This window comes from Zootoca vivipara, chromosome 14 (assembly GCF_963506605.1).
Source record: "Zootoca vivipara chromosome 14, rZooViv1.1, whole genome shotgun sequence".
NCBI classification, from domain to species: domain Eukaryota; kingdom Metazoa; phylum Chordata; class Lepidosauria; order Squamata; family Lacertidae; genus Zootoca; species Zootoca vivipara.
Genome location: NC_083289.1, coordinates 39,364,268 through 39,377,272, shown reverse-complemented (window position 1 = coordinate 39,377,272; position 13,005 = coordinate 39,364,268). Strand labels below are relative to the sequence as shown.

Genomic DNA, 13,005 nt, shown 5'->3' with positions numbered 1-13,005 from the left:
AGAGCTTGTGGCGGGCCCGACTGCGTGTGTGTGCGCGCACACACAAAGTGGAGGGGGGGCTTCTCTCTCCCCCCTCCCCCTGCTTTCTTACGTCCTCCGCCGCTCTGCCTGTGGTTGGGAGCCAGCAGTGGTGGTGGTGCCTCTCTTTTCTGGGCCAACCTTCCCAGGCATGGAGCCAGCAGGCGCACCAAGCTCCAGCCGAAGCCCCATGACATGCCCATCACGATGCCCACAGAGCTGCCATGGACGGAGAAGACAGTGGCGGGTGGCGAGTCTGGGCCGTGCCAAGGCTTTGGATTGACTAGCACCGATCAAAGCCCAGCTCCCTTCCGCCGCAGGGCGGGGAGAAGTCAGGAGGGAGGTGCCGCCGCCACGGTGTGTGAGGGGAGGAGGGGAATGATGCAAAAAAAATTTGCAAAAAAAATGGCACAGCCCGAACGATCATGCCGATCCAAGTGGCGACTCCAGGACTGTCCACGGGCCGGATCCAGAGGGCAATTGGGCCTGATCCGGCCCCTGGGTCTTAGTTTGCCGACCCATGCTGTACATAGTGAACATGGCTGATTTAGCTTCATTGATTTCAGTGGGTCTGCTCTGAGTAGGACTGAGTTGAATGCAACATTAAATCTGCTTGGGGATAAATTTGGCATTGTAGTCACAATCCCTGTAAAGGCAGGCACGGTGGCTATAATCCAGAAAGCTGTTTCCCTAACTCGTGCCTCCTTTTGAGCTTGGGCCACTGGGTCTGGAAACCTCCGTTGATGTCTGAGAGTAGTGTACACAGCTTCTACTCTGAGAGGAAAGTCGGAACCTATGATGGACTGGCTGGATTCAGAGGAGTGGTGGGAGGCACCAGCTGGAAAACCTCCAAGGGAACCCTCAGGGGAAGAAAGCTCAGAGCCAGGGGACTGGTGGGGGGGATGATGATGAGCGGTCAGAGGGAGAAGAGGGAACAGACTGGGAGGAGGAGGTGTTGGGAACAGAAGAGGCAACAGGGTTTAGTGAGCAGGAAGAGGCTGGGGCAGAGAGCAGTCCTGATTTGGAAGCTAGAGAGGAAGGGGGCCAGGAGGCAGAGAGAGAGAGGAGGCCAGCTGCTGAAGCATCTAGGAGTCTCCCTCCTGCTGCAACCAGCTCCCCTCCCCGCTGGTCTCCCAGAACATGCAGAGAAATGAGCAGAAGAGAGATTGGTTGCTCTGAGACGCAAACGGATTGCTTGGGGAAAACCCTGAAGATCAGGGGACTTGGGCAACTGTGGGAAGGCCTTGCAACTGCCTCATTGGGCCAAGACCTACTGGGAAGAGTCGTTGGGATCACTAGGCCTGCACGGTTTTGGTTTCTTGGAATAGAGTTGTTAACTTCACTGACATGAGTTGTTTTTTATTGCTGACCTTCACCTGACTCCTGGTAGTGAGTTACAATTTCTCCCCTCTGGTTTTTCCTGCAGTCTCTAATTCAACTGAGCAAGAGCTGCTTTGCCTCACAAATATGTCGCCTGTGGATCTGTTGTGTGAGCCTGTCCCTTCCTGTCTGCCTTCCCCGCAACTGAGACCAGACCCAGTCATCCTTGTATCGGCAGATCTCATTCAGTTTGAAGAACATCCACCAACCCTTTCAGGTAAAAATGAGTGTGCTCTTAAAGGAGGTCTGTCCTTGGACGTTCTGACCAGTAGCTGCTTCCAATAGGGAGCCATTCTGCCTTTGTTTCAGGACCTCCAAAATGTTGGACTTCCCTTCCTGAGCAAGGGGGGGGGAGTACTGCAATTGGAAGCCTAGTCTATAAATGCAACAAAATGCTCTGTTTGAATGCATAAACTTCTCATGTATATAATACCAAAAATACCAGCAGGGGAGACTTGTGTCTTCCCAGCACTAGTCCCCTCTAGATGTTGGACTCCTGCCGCCCAGCTGCCATGGTCAGGGTGCTGTATTCCAAAATATCTGGAGGGCACAGCACATTGGGGAACACTGCCCTAAACAACAGGGCATAGGAAGTATTAACAGAGTATGTGTGCACACATGTACACACTTACTCTTGATTTGATTATCTTCCATTTCAAAAATGAAATACTTCTGTTTTGTGAGAAGTTAATTGGTAGAATTCGCAGCCCTTTAGCAATCCCCTTGCAGTAGTAGTGAATGCTACTTCACATTGATTGTCTCCACTTTTCAAAAGTTACCTTGTTCAGAGTAGCTCAATACATTAGTCTGCTTCCCACCCTTTGTTCCAAAGGCCTAAGCAAGTTTTTCCAGAGATGGAAGTGTTCCGTATAACCACATCCAACTCCAGCTTGCACATGCTGCTAAGATAACGCGCATCCCTATTGGAGCAACTTTTTTCTCCAGTGAGTTTTGGCAGCCTTAGTTTCCCCCAGGTACTGGATTTCAGAACACCAGGATCCAATACAGTGGTACCTCTACTTACGAATTTAATGTGTTCCGAACGCACATTCGTAAGTTGAAAAAAATTGTAAGTCGAATCCCATAGGAATGCATTGGGAGAAAAAAATCGTAAGTCGAAGCCACCCTATCTAAAAATTCGTAAGTAGAAATAATCCTATCTAAACCACATCCAAGATGGCGGACGGAGCTCCATTCGTAAGTAGAAACATTCGTAAGTAGAGTTATTTGTAAGTAGAGGTACCACTGTATGTAACAAGGACCACATCCTGTTTGCTTGCATTTCTAGCCAGTGGCAATCAACGTTCATGTATTCCGCATAATGTAAATAATGTCTTGCACAAGCAATGCATCATTTCATTGAAGGAGACAACTTGCTGTATTTGTGCACAGATCAGATGCATCTGAAAATAATTTTGCTCTGAAAACTTCATGCTATCGCTTTCCTTTTTAGAGAGGATTGTTTTAACAAAAGAGGAGGAGAATGCTGTTAGTCCTTTGAGAGCTAAAGAAGAGGCGAGCCACTTACATGCAGCTTCTAAAACTGCAGAAAATACACCAGCACCTCCCTGCCCTTCAGTTGAATCGCAGCCGAGCAAAGAAGCCATGGACAGCCCAGTCAAAAGGCAGCATAAAAACAGAGTGAAGTTGGCAGCAAATTTTTCACTTGCACCTGTAACCAAGCTTTAAACCTTGTCGTGTTGTGAGAGGCAACACATTGTCAGACTGCACAGAAAATGAAGCTATTGGCTACCCTTTATATTTTAAATCACAGATGGGACAGGGGGGCGGGCGGGTGGGTGGTCACTTGTGTTTATCTTTGTCACTGTTGACTACCTTATGTGAGATTTTTGTTCAGTTTACACTGAGTTCAGCCGGGCAGGTATTTTTATTTGAAACTTCAAGCATTAAATGTTTTACTGTTCCTTTTTACATTCTGTCGAATGTCAGGAAAAAAACTAGCAAATGCTAAACTTGGAGTGGGATGGAATTTGAGTTTCTGAAACCTCATCACTGATGTAAAGCCTTCATATAGCATATGAATCTACAGGCAATTTTTAATGTGTGTTTTCCAGACAGGTAATAATCAAATGCATCATCTGTCTTGGCAAAGCAGCCTATTGAGAACTTCATTTTTAATAAGTCATTAGATTGGAATAAAACCTGCAGTGGCATCTTCAGGGCTAAATTCATGAGAGCAAATTCTAGGATTTTTTCTGATGACTTGTAATTGACACTTGTCAAAAGATGACTGTAGAGCATGGCTAGGGAACCTATGGCCTTCCAGATGTTGTAGACCAACTACAGCCCCAGCCAGCATGACCTGTGGTCAATGATGATAGGTGTGGTAGTACGATAACATCTGGAGGGCCCAAGCTACTCATTCCTGCTGTAGAGGATTGCATTGATTTATTACAACCCCCCCTTTTAAATGCTTTCTGTAATCAGTTCCAATGAGGAATCTCGTAGGAAGGTGAGGATGTTTTTAAGCTTCCCTTTTATTGAACGCTCCAAGTTGATGCTGTTCTGGCTTAGGAAAAACAAGTCTTGGTGTTTTGCATTTTGAAGCAAGCTTTGAGGTGCTTCTTGCAGCGTCCGCCGATGAGATTACTTGGGAGTATTTGATATTTCAAATATTCATTTAAGTGTATATACGTTATAAATCACAGCAAAGGGGTTTAAATGAGCTTTTTTTAAAGATGGAAAGTAATGATTCTACTTCCATTTGCACAAAAGTATGAGCAGCACATGGGAATGCCAAAGTTATGGTGCTTTCCCTCATTTTAAAGATCTAGTAAATGGGAAGCTTAATGTGAGTCGGTATGTTTTTAGCTGTGTCTGGTCTTCATTCTGATGTTTACGTACTCTGAGTGCTCAAACCTGCTCTCGTGTGTGGTTTTTCCCCCTTCCAGTTCCTATAGTGGCATTTCTGTTGGTGTTTAGAAAGGCAGGCCTTTGTCGAAGGAGGCGAGTCAGTGGAGTCTTTCTACTTTCTTTTTATAGAGAGCTAAAATGTCTTCTGACCAAAGCTTTTATACCCCCCGTTGGGTAAACTTGGCACTTACAATGGGTTGTATTTGCCAGGCAAGGATTTTTAATTGCTCGTCAGAAAGAAGGAACCTATAGCAAAGGCTTCCGCTGGCTGAACGGATATGTGCGTACAAATAATATTTTTGAAATGTGTGTGAGACTGAAAAAGCAGCCTTAAGATTTCACAGCCAGCAACTGAAAAAATGCCACTTGATGGCTATAGACAACCTATTTTAAAAAATAAGAAGAAATAGATTTTGTTTTTAAAAATGTTTTTTAAACAAAGCCAAATATTAAACAGTACTAAATAATGATATAGCCATTACGAATGCAGAGAAGGACTGGAAGATTTTTCTGAGATCATGGCAAGGCACAGAGTGTTGTGTGTGTACATCCTTATGTTTCCTCTACAGAGATGGAGTTTATAGGAGTGGTTATTTTTTTAATAATAATAATAAAAGAATGGAACCATTTCATGACTTTAATTGTGAGCACATCTTCCATTTACCTTATGTATTGCTTGCATAAAACAAAGACCTGACCAATTGGGGCCTGTCATGCAAATGCAAAAACAGTCATCATTTTGAGCCACAGTTGCAAGTCATCTATAATAGACCAAGTTTTGGTGAAAACTCAAGGAGAAATAACAGGGCTGTTAATGGACTTGGATTACAGGTGTGAGTTGTGCCACCTGTAGAGAATGAGAAATCTTTCTGGAGTCATGTGTAATTCTGACCTAAATCGCTGTATGAAAGTTATAGACCACCTTTTGGGGAGTTTGTTTTTCATTGTATGAAACCAGCTAATTTTTTTGGGGGGGGGGTTGTTTTTCTACGAAGGCTTGAAGAAATAATGTGACCGGACTGATTTGGAAAAATTAAGGGATTGAAATTATTTCCTTTACACTTCACTCATTTTGATTTCTTGGTTGTTTTAAAAAATATCACTGAAGCCCTCAACTTATGCACTCTCAAGGAGACAAAGCTCGCCTTTCTCCTCTGTTGTCTACTCCCATTTGGACAGTTTTGTGACTCGAGTGCTGTTTTGTGTGTTGGGACCAAACAGTTGTCAATAAAATTTCTAAGCAAGCATGCAACCTCGTCAGTTTTGTTTAAAAAAAAAAAAATAAGGCCGGATTAAAAGCCCTTCTCTGCACAGCAGAAACCCCACATTCTTTAAAAAGCAAGAGGCCAGCTGAAACTCGTCATCACTGGGATGGTCTTGAAAACTGCAGAGTTAGTCCAATGATAGTCCTATGTGGAGCAAGCCCATTGAACTGACTGAACGCTACTGACTTAGAGCTGGAGTAGAACTCTGTTGGATAAAACACTTAAGATTAAGCACAGGCGATTTCACACTCTGAATTTTGCTTTGAATGGCCACTTGCGTGATGCCAATTTCATGCCATTTGTCCCTGCCGTTTCTCACTGTATTTGTACATGCGGCGAGCTGCTGAGACTCCCAAATTCCCTGCGGGCTTTACTGAGTGAATTTATGTAAGAGCACGTGCTTGCATAAAAGAGTCTGACAGGTAACTGGTTGGCAGCTTGTAGGTAGACTCAACTGCCTTGTCGTATTTACAATATTTATTTATTCCGTTAGATGCTAAAAGGAGCTGCCATGCCATGTTTTTATTCTGCCCACGGGAGCAAATGCTGTATTGTCAACAGAAAGAAGTGTGAAGTGCATCCTATTCTACGCACAGACTATTAAAATTGCTATTCTACATATTACTTGGTATGATTTTCTTTTTTCACAGCTGGCAGAGTGTGTGTTTGGGGGGGGGGGTGTCTTCCTCCCCATATACATATTATTTTATATACACATAGATCTATATATAAGGATAAAAAGTGCCTGCCTGTTACCTGTGAGCCCTCTCCCCAGTATCTGTCTGTGTCTCTTTTTTCCTACACAAGTATTTCCCTCTCCTCAAGATACAGTTATACTTAGAGGGAGGGATATATTATATATACTCCTTGTCTTAAACTTAGGCATGCTCACTGAGTGATCCGTGCAATAGTGAAGGAGTCACCGACAGGTACATTCAGTACACGACAGTTACTGTAAAAAAAACAGTACAGGAAACTCTACTATCAAGATATTTGGATGCTTAACGTCCTCTTCCGTCCACAGTTTTTCCGTCTGTTGGATTGAGTGCGTAGGGGGCAGGGGGGGGGAGGCGGTGCCCCGTGACGAGGGAGCTACATGATGACGCACTGGGTGGTGCCACAACAATCCTTAATGATAGCCATTCCTGCTTTCGCAATGGTGGGCTTGTTTGGAGGAAGAGGAGGGGGCTCCGCCTTCTTCTCTGCTGGCGTACCTGTGGTCGGCAAAATGGGGGAAATCTTTAATATCCTAGGCTGGGGCTTTAAAATAATGTTATCTGCTGGAGCAGTGTTGTTGTTTTTTTAAAAAAAACCCACTGTGCATGATGGAAAGTTTTGGGTAAGTTGTTGCCCAGTTAAAGTATACTGTATAGTCTTCCCTTTAATCAGTGACTTCCCTTCTCTTTCTGAGGTTCACTTTGCATACCAAACATTCCCACATATTTTACAGGTAGGTAGCCGTGTTGGTCTGAGTTGAAGCAAAGTAAAAAAAATTCCTTCAGTAGCACCTTAAAGACCAACTAAAACTTAGTTGGTCTTTAAGGTGCTACTGAAGGATTTTTTTTTATTTCACATATTTTACATTAGCTTAAATATTCAGTAAACCATTGTTACAGCCATCCAAACTTGTTTACAGTGGTACCTCGGTTTACAAACACAATTGGTTCCGGAAGTCTGTACTTTACCTGAAGCGAACTTTCCCATTGAAAGTAATGGAAAGTGGATTAATCTGTTCCAGACGGGTCCACAGAGTACTCAGCCTGAAGCGTACTTAACCCGAGGTATGAGTGTAATTGGTTGTGGAAGTCCGTACTTAACCTGAAGCGAACTTTCCCATTGAAAGTCATGGAAAGTGGATTAATCCGTTCCAGACGGGTCCATGGAGTACTTAAAACTGAAAATACTCAAACCGGGACATACTTAAACCGAGGTATGACTGTACACTGTTGAATTTATCTTAATGCTACCAGCGTTTTTAAATGAACACCATTTTCACCCATATATTCAGCAAACATTTTCCAATCTTCTCTAAACGTATGTTCTTCTTGTTCTCTTATTCTATATGTTAAATCTGCAAGTTGCACATATTCCATCAGCTTAAGTTGCTGTTCTTTGGTTGGGACTTTGCTCGTTTTCGAGTTTGGGGCTAACAAGACACGGGCCGCAGTAGTAGCATACATAAATAGTCTTTTTTGACTCCTGGGAATTTCCCTCTGAATTTTTCCCAACAAAAAGGACTCTGGTTTTTTTGTAAAGGTACTTTTAAACATCACCCCCCCCCGGCCAATTCATTATATATTCTCTTACCCTTTTATAAGTCACTGGTTTAAGGTTGTTTAAATGAATATTTTGAAATGTAAATTAGAAAATTTAATAAAAATTATATATATAAAGTATATAATCTTCCCCAAATAATCCTGGGGACTGAGCTATGATTCTCAGCACAAATTACAGCTCCCAGGGTTTTTTTTGGGGGGGGTGTACAACGCCACTTCAAATTGGCTTTAAATATATGGTGTGGATGTGATCTCACTGCATGCCAGCTACCTTCTTGGAAGGAGCAGAGAAAAAGTGTGCATGCAAGAGAATGGGTGCTGTGGAGTCTTCACGGTTTGCATAAAGCTGCTATCCAATCCTTGCATTAGCTTTATGCAAACCATGAAGACTCTACAGCTCATCATTAGAGAGAGCTTCACTGAAGTCCTTGGAAGAGTTTTGAAAACTCACTAGTTGGAGATCGCACAGCTTTGTCTAAGGGTTTCAACTTGATCCGGAGGAACTCCGCCATCTCCTTGTCTTCCTCCTTCTCTCTGTTTTGAAGCAAAAAAAACAAAATTAGCTAGTGGACTTGAGGTGGGTGGGAACTAGCAGCTTTATTTTTATTTTAATGTGTGTAACTCAGAGGTGCAATGAAAAGTGATGATCAGCAGAAGTTACACAACAAATAACGGGAAGCTGACTTGGAAGGTGGTGGACTCTCCTTCATACCGGTAGCAGTTTTCAAAGCAGTGGTTGGAAGGCCCATTTTTGTCATGGTTTGCTGAGATTCCTGGCTTGCAGCAGATTGGAGTAGCTGACCCCTGAAGTCCCAACAGAGGGCGATTTAGGGGAGCATGGCCAGTTTGGCTGCACTGGGCACCAAGCCGAGAGGACTCCACAGGGGATGTGGCAAGAAAGAACAAACAATGAGAGGTGCTGGATTTTGGCACCACACAAGGCCCTGCTGAAATTTGCAAACCCCAAGTCTGCCACTGCTTCTAACTCTACGGTGTTATGATTCTATGGTTCTATGATCTGTATGTCTAGTTCAACATTGTCTACACTGGGTGCCAGCACTTCTCTGGGGGGTTTTCACGCAATAGACACTCCCAGCCCTACTTGGAGATGCTGGGGATTGAACCCAAGGCCTGTGCTGTGTTATAGGAATTCTAAGGTCTCATGTTGTTGTTGTTTAGTCGTTTAGTCGTGTCCGACTCTTCGTGACCCCATGGACCATGGCACTCCTGTCTTCCACTGCCTCCCACAGTTTGGTCAAACTCATGTTTGTAGCTTCGAGAACACTGTCCAACCATCTCATCCTCTGTCGTCCCCTTCTCCTAGTGCCCTCCATCTTTCCCAACATCAGGGTCTTTTCCAGGGAGTCTTCTCTTCTCATGAGGTGGCCAAAGTATTGGAGCCTCAGCTTCAGGATCTGTCCTTCCAGTGAGCACTCGGGGCTGATTTCCTTCAGAAGGGATAGGTTTGATCTTCTTGCAGTCCATGGGACTCTCAAGAGTCTCCTCCAGCACCATAATTCAAAAGCCTCAATTCTTCAGCGATCAGCCTTCTTTATGGTCCAGCTCTCACTTCCATACATCACTACTGGGAAAACCATAGCTTTAACTATACAGACCTTTGTCAGCAAGGTGTCATACTAACATATAAATCATATGTTCGTAAATTTAAAAGGCAAACACATAAGTATACAAACTACGTGTCTGAAATAGTACAGGAGAGCAATCCTGAAACCATTTTGACTCTCCCAAATTGACTTCAAATGTTTCTCTGCAAGGAGGAAGGAAATGGGGAAACCTCCCCATTGTCTCTTTGCTCACAAATCCTGTCTTAAGAGTGTATTTGTGTAGTGAGCGTATTAACCATCACAAAAGAATGGCCAGGATGCCCGCCCAGGTAAAAGCAATCAGTGACTATTATCAGGTATCCTGGCAGACAGGTTTTCTGCTGTAGGCCACCGCTTCATTAATGTATGTATGATGTTTTGGGGCATGGTCTTGAGCTACAGGGGAGGCGATTTTCACATGTCTATATAAGAGCTTGCACACCTTGTTCTGGGTTCCTTTCCTCCCTCCCTGCATTGGGTGAGCGAGGGAACCTGTTGCAACAGTTTGATAAAGATCATGCTTACTACCGGTAGCTGCTTTGCTTCTCAATATTCTCTGGTTGGCTTCTGTTTTTTCTCCCACCAACAGAGAACCTACTTAAGGACTCTATATGGGCTCTTCTTAGATAAGGGAAAGGGAGCAGTATTTTTCTTATAACAGCTGCATGCATTTGCTTTCCCACTGAGCTAGGGCCCTTCCCTAAATAAAAATAGGAAGGAAAAGTGTGGAGTGAGAAACCAGTAAAGCATAAAAGCAAATAATAACAAGAATTCAAGGAATATAGGCAGAAACAGAGTCCTAACTTATGGGTCAGAGAGGCAAAAAACTGAGCCTGGGAACTTCTGCATGCAAAGTAGATGCCTTCCACTCAGTCTATGGCCCTTCTTTATCCCAGTGTCTTTCTTGCAAATGCAAGAGTATATGCACAAGTGCTCTGCTCAAGCATAAGGGTTCAATGAACAAAGTACAGTGGTACCTCGGTTTAAGTACACAATTGGTTCTGGAAGTCTGTACTTAATCTGAAGCGTACTTAACCTGAAGCGAACTTTCCCATTGAAAGTAATGGAAAGTGGGTCCGACGGGTCCGCGGAGTACTCAACCTGAAGCGTACTTAACCCGAAGTATGAGTGTAATTGGTTCTGGAAGTCCGATCTTAACCTGAAGCGTACTTAACCTGAAGCGAACTTTCCCATTGAAAGTAATGGAAAGTGGATTAATCCGTTCCAGACGGGTCCGCGGAGTACTTAAACTGAAAGTACTCAAACCGAAGCGTACTTAAACCGAGGTATGACTGTATATTGTCTACACTCTCCAGGATTTCAGCTGGCCTGGGAAGTATGTTTATCTGGAGATGCTGTGGGGGAATCCTTTTGCATATGGTGGAAGATATGCTCCTCTACTAAGCTACAGCTTGTGGTTGTTGCTTTTTAACCATTGCTTTTCTGTAGTTTTCTTGTTGGGAACCAATTGGGTGTTTAAAGTTCAGGTTGTCAGCTGACAGTCAAAAGGCAGAGTATTGGTTAGTTTGTTAAAGTGCATCCCAGGCAAACAAAAAACAAAAAAACAAAACCAAGTCTCCTCCAAGTCTTGGAAACAAGTCATTCTCCCATGCAATTACCTTAATCTCTCTACTTCGGCGTCATCAACAAGGAAGTCTCTTTTCTGCACCAGTTTGTGGATCTTCTGAATCAATTCATCTTCCCTTTGCTTCTGCAACTTTGTCTTCTCTTTTTCTGCTCAAAAGACAGTGGAGGAAAAACAAGAAGAAGAAGGAGCAGATTGCAAGAATACATTTGTTAGAATTTTCTTCGGATTCTGCCCGATTTTGTGCTATAGGAATGGATACACAGTGCTTTTTTTTACGGGTACTCAAGGGCACGCAGTACTGGCACGTGTTTTTTTTTTCCCTAGAAAAAAAGCACTGGTTAAAAGAAGTTTCTAAATAAACTTGGCATTTGAAAGGAGTTGTTTATTACCAACTTAATCTCCTGGGCATTGCCGGTTTCATCTCCTGTTCAAAATCCAGGCAATAAATCTACACACAAACACCCAGGAACAGGATGGGAACACTTTGTAAGCTGCCTTTAAGGAAGTAAATACATTGTGTACCTTTTGCAACTAGGGTAGAAAACAGCCACCAGGAGAGCTATAAATCACTCTCAGACTCAATAGAGTGTGTTTGTGGCAGGGGGAGGTGTAAAATATTTTGCAATGAGACGCAACGATGCTTTGAATGAAGAAGAAAAAAGTCACTATTTTGGACGGAATAATTGGGCACAATCCAAAGGGGTGTTGCACACAGCTTGCACAAGAGCAAGGGCAATGTTGTACACAATTTCTGTATTGTACACCTCCACTGCTGGAGGCAGTATAAAAACATAAGAAGATGCCTGCTGGATCAGCCCAGTGGCCCATCTAATTCTGCATCTTGCTTTCACAATGGCCAACCAGTTGCCTGCGGGAAGCTTACAAGCAGCACCTGAGTGCAAGAGCACTCTTCTCTCCTGCAGTTTGTATAGGAATGTTCAGGGAGGGTGTATTGCTTGATTATATCCTTTCCAACTTGTGTTAACAATTTAGCAGAGTAACATTCCTCTTTTTAAACTTGCACAGCGGATGCGTTTGCTCAGGCTCGCTAAAGCCTCTAAAATAAGTTACCTGGTAATTTCCCCTTTAGTCCCTCATCAAAGAAATAGACACGACACAGTCTTCTAAAAAAAGTACAGTGGTCCCTCGACTTACGAACTTAATCCGTTCCGAATGCACATTCGTAGGTCGAAAAGTTCCTAAGTCGAAAAGCCGTTTCCCATAGGGAAAAAATATGTGGAAAAATTCGTAAGTCGAGGAAACCGCATTTAAAATTCGTAAGTCGGGGAAACTGCATTTAAAACCGCCAACGGTTTCCTTTCGGATGTAGAAAAATTTGTAAGCGTGCGGCCATTTGTCCCGTTCGTAAGTTGAAAACATTGGATGTCGAGTAATTCGTAAGTCGAGGGACCACTGTATAAAAAAAGTTTACTCACTCACTCATTCTGTTCACAGATGGATCCCAGAAGGCAGACTTAAGTTACAAAAATAATATACCTGGAAACTATCCCATAATGAGACAGTGCCTTTGTCCTCTCCAAAAGAGCATCTTAGGCTAAGCAGATGTTGCTTCTTTGACGAATGTAGTCAAGAGAGAGAGAGATGGCGGCTAGCCCTATGCTTTTGTTACCTGCACAGGTGAGGCCACGCCCACCTCTGGTCACATGTAGAGGATGTCTGTCCCAGCCTAGGAGGAAACAGGAAGTTCCGACTGGCTGGCCCAGACATCCCCTTTTTATGTCCACTCTAGGGATGTTGTACTTGACTGCTCTGTGTTTTGCATCCCACAGTTTGCAGCAGTGTTCAGAAACACCACTCCACTACAGTGGAGGTAGGACATAGCCATGCCATTGAGCAGCCGCTGACAGCCGTTTCCTCTTTGATTTTGGCTAATCCACTTTTGAAGCCATCCGAGTTGGCGGCCCATCACTGCCTTTTGTGGGATCAAATTCCAAAGCTTTTAACCATACCGCTGCGTGAACCTTTCATCTGCCTGCAGC

At 43.7% G+C, this 13,005-nt stretch overlaps 2 protein-coding genes across 9 annotated transcripts in view; one reads left to right on the top strand and one right to left on the bottom strand.

Moving 5' to 3' along the window:
• Positions 1 to 5,519, top strand: part of MARF1 (meiosis regulator and mRNA stability factor 1) — a 40,204-nt gene extending 34,685 nt beyond the window's left edge. For 7 of the 8 annotated variants that reach the window (XM_060282807.1, XM_035131054.2, XM_035131052.2 and 4 more), the window contains 2 exons: positions 1,445 to 1,615; positions 2,852 to 5,519. In XM_060282807.1, coding sequence (XP_060138790.1) covers positions 1,445 to 1,615; positions 2,852 to 3,087 — 407 coding nt within the window. In that variant the 3' untranslated portion in view covers positions 3,088 to 5,519. The other variant, XM_060282804.1, reaches the window with a different exon arrangement.
• Positions 5,520 to 5,547: 28 nt separating this feature from the next.
• Positions 5,548 to 13,005, bottom strand: part of BMERB1 (bMERB domain containing 1) — a 48,930-nt gene continuing 41,472 nt past the window's right edge. The window contains exons 4-6 of the mRNA XM_035131057.2: positions 11,037 to 11,151; positions 8,265 to 8,347; positions 5,548 to 6,751 (exon numbers count right to left, since the gene is read on the bottom strand). Coding sequence (XP_034986948.1) covers positions 6,630 to 6,751; positions 8,265 to 8,347; positions 11,037 to 11,151 — 320 coding nt within the window. The 3' untranslated portion in view covers positions 5,548 to 6,629. The remainder of the gene's footprint in view (positions 6,752 to 8,264; positions 8,348 to 11,036; positions 11,152 to 13,005) is intronic.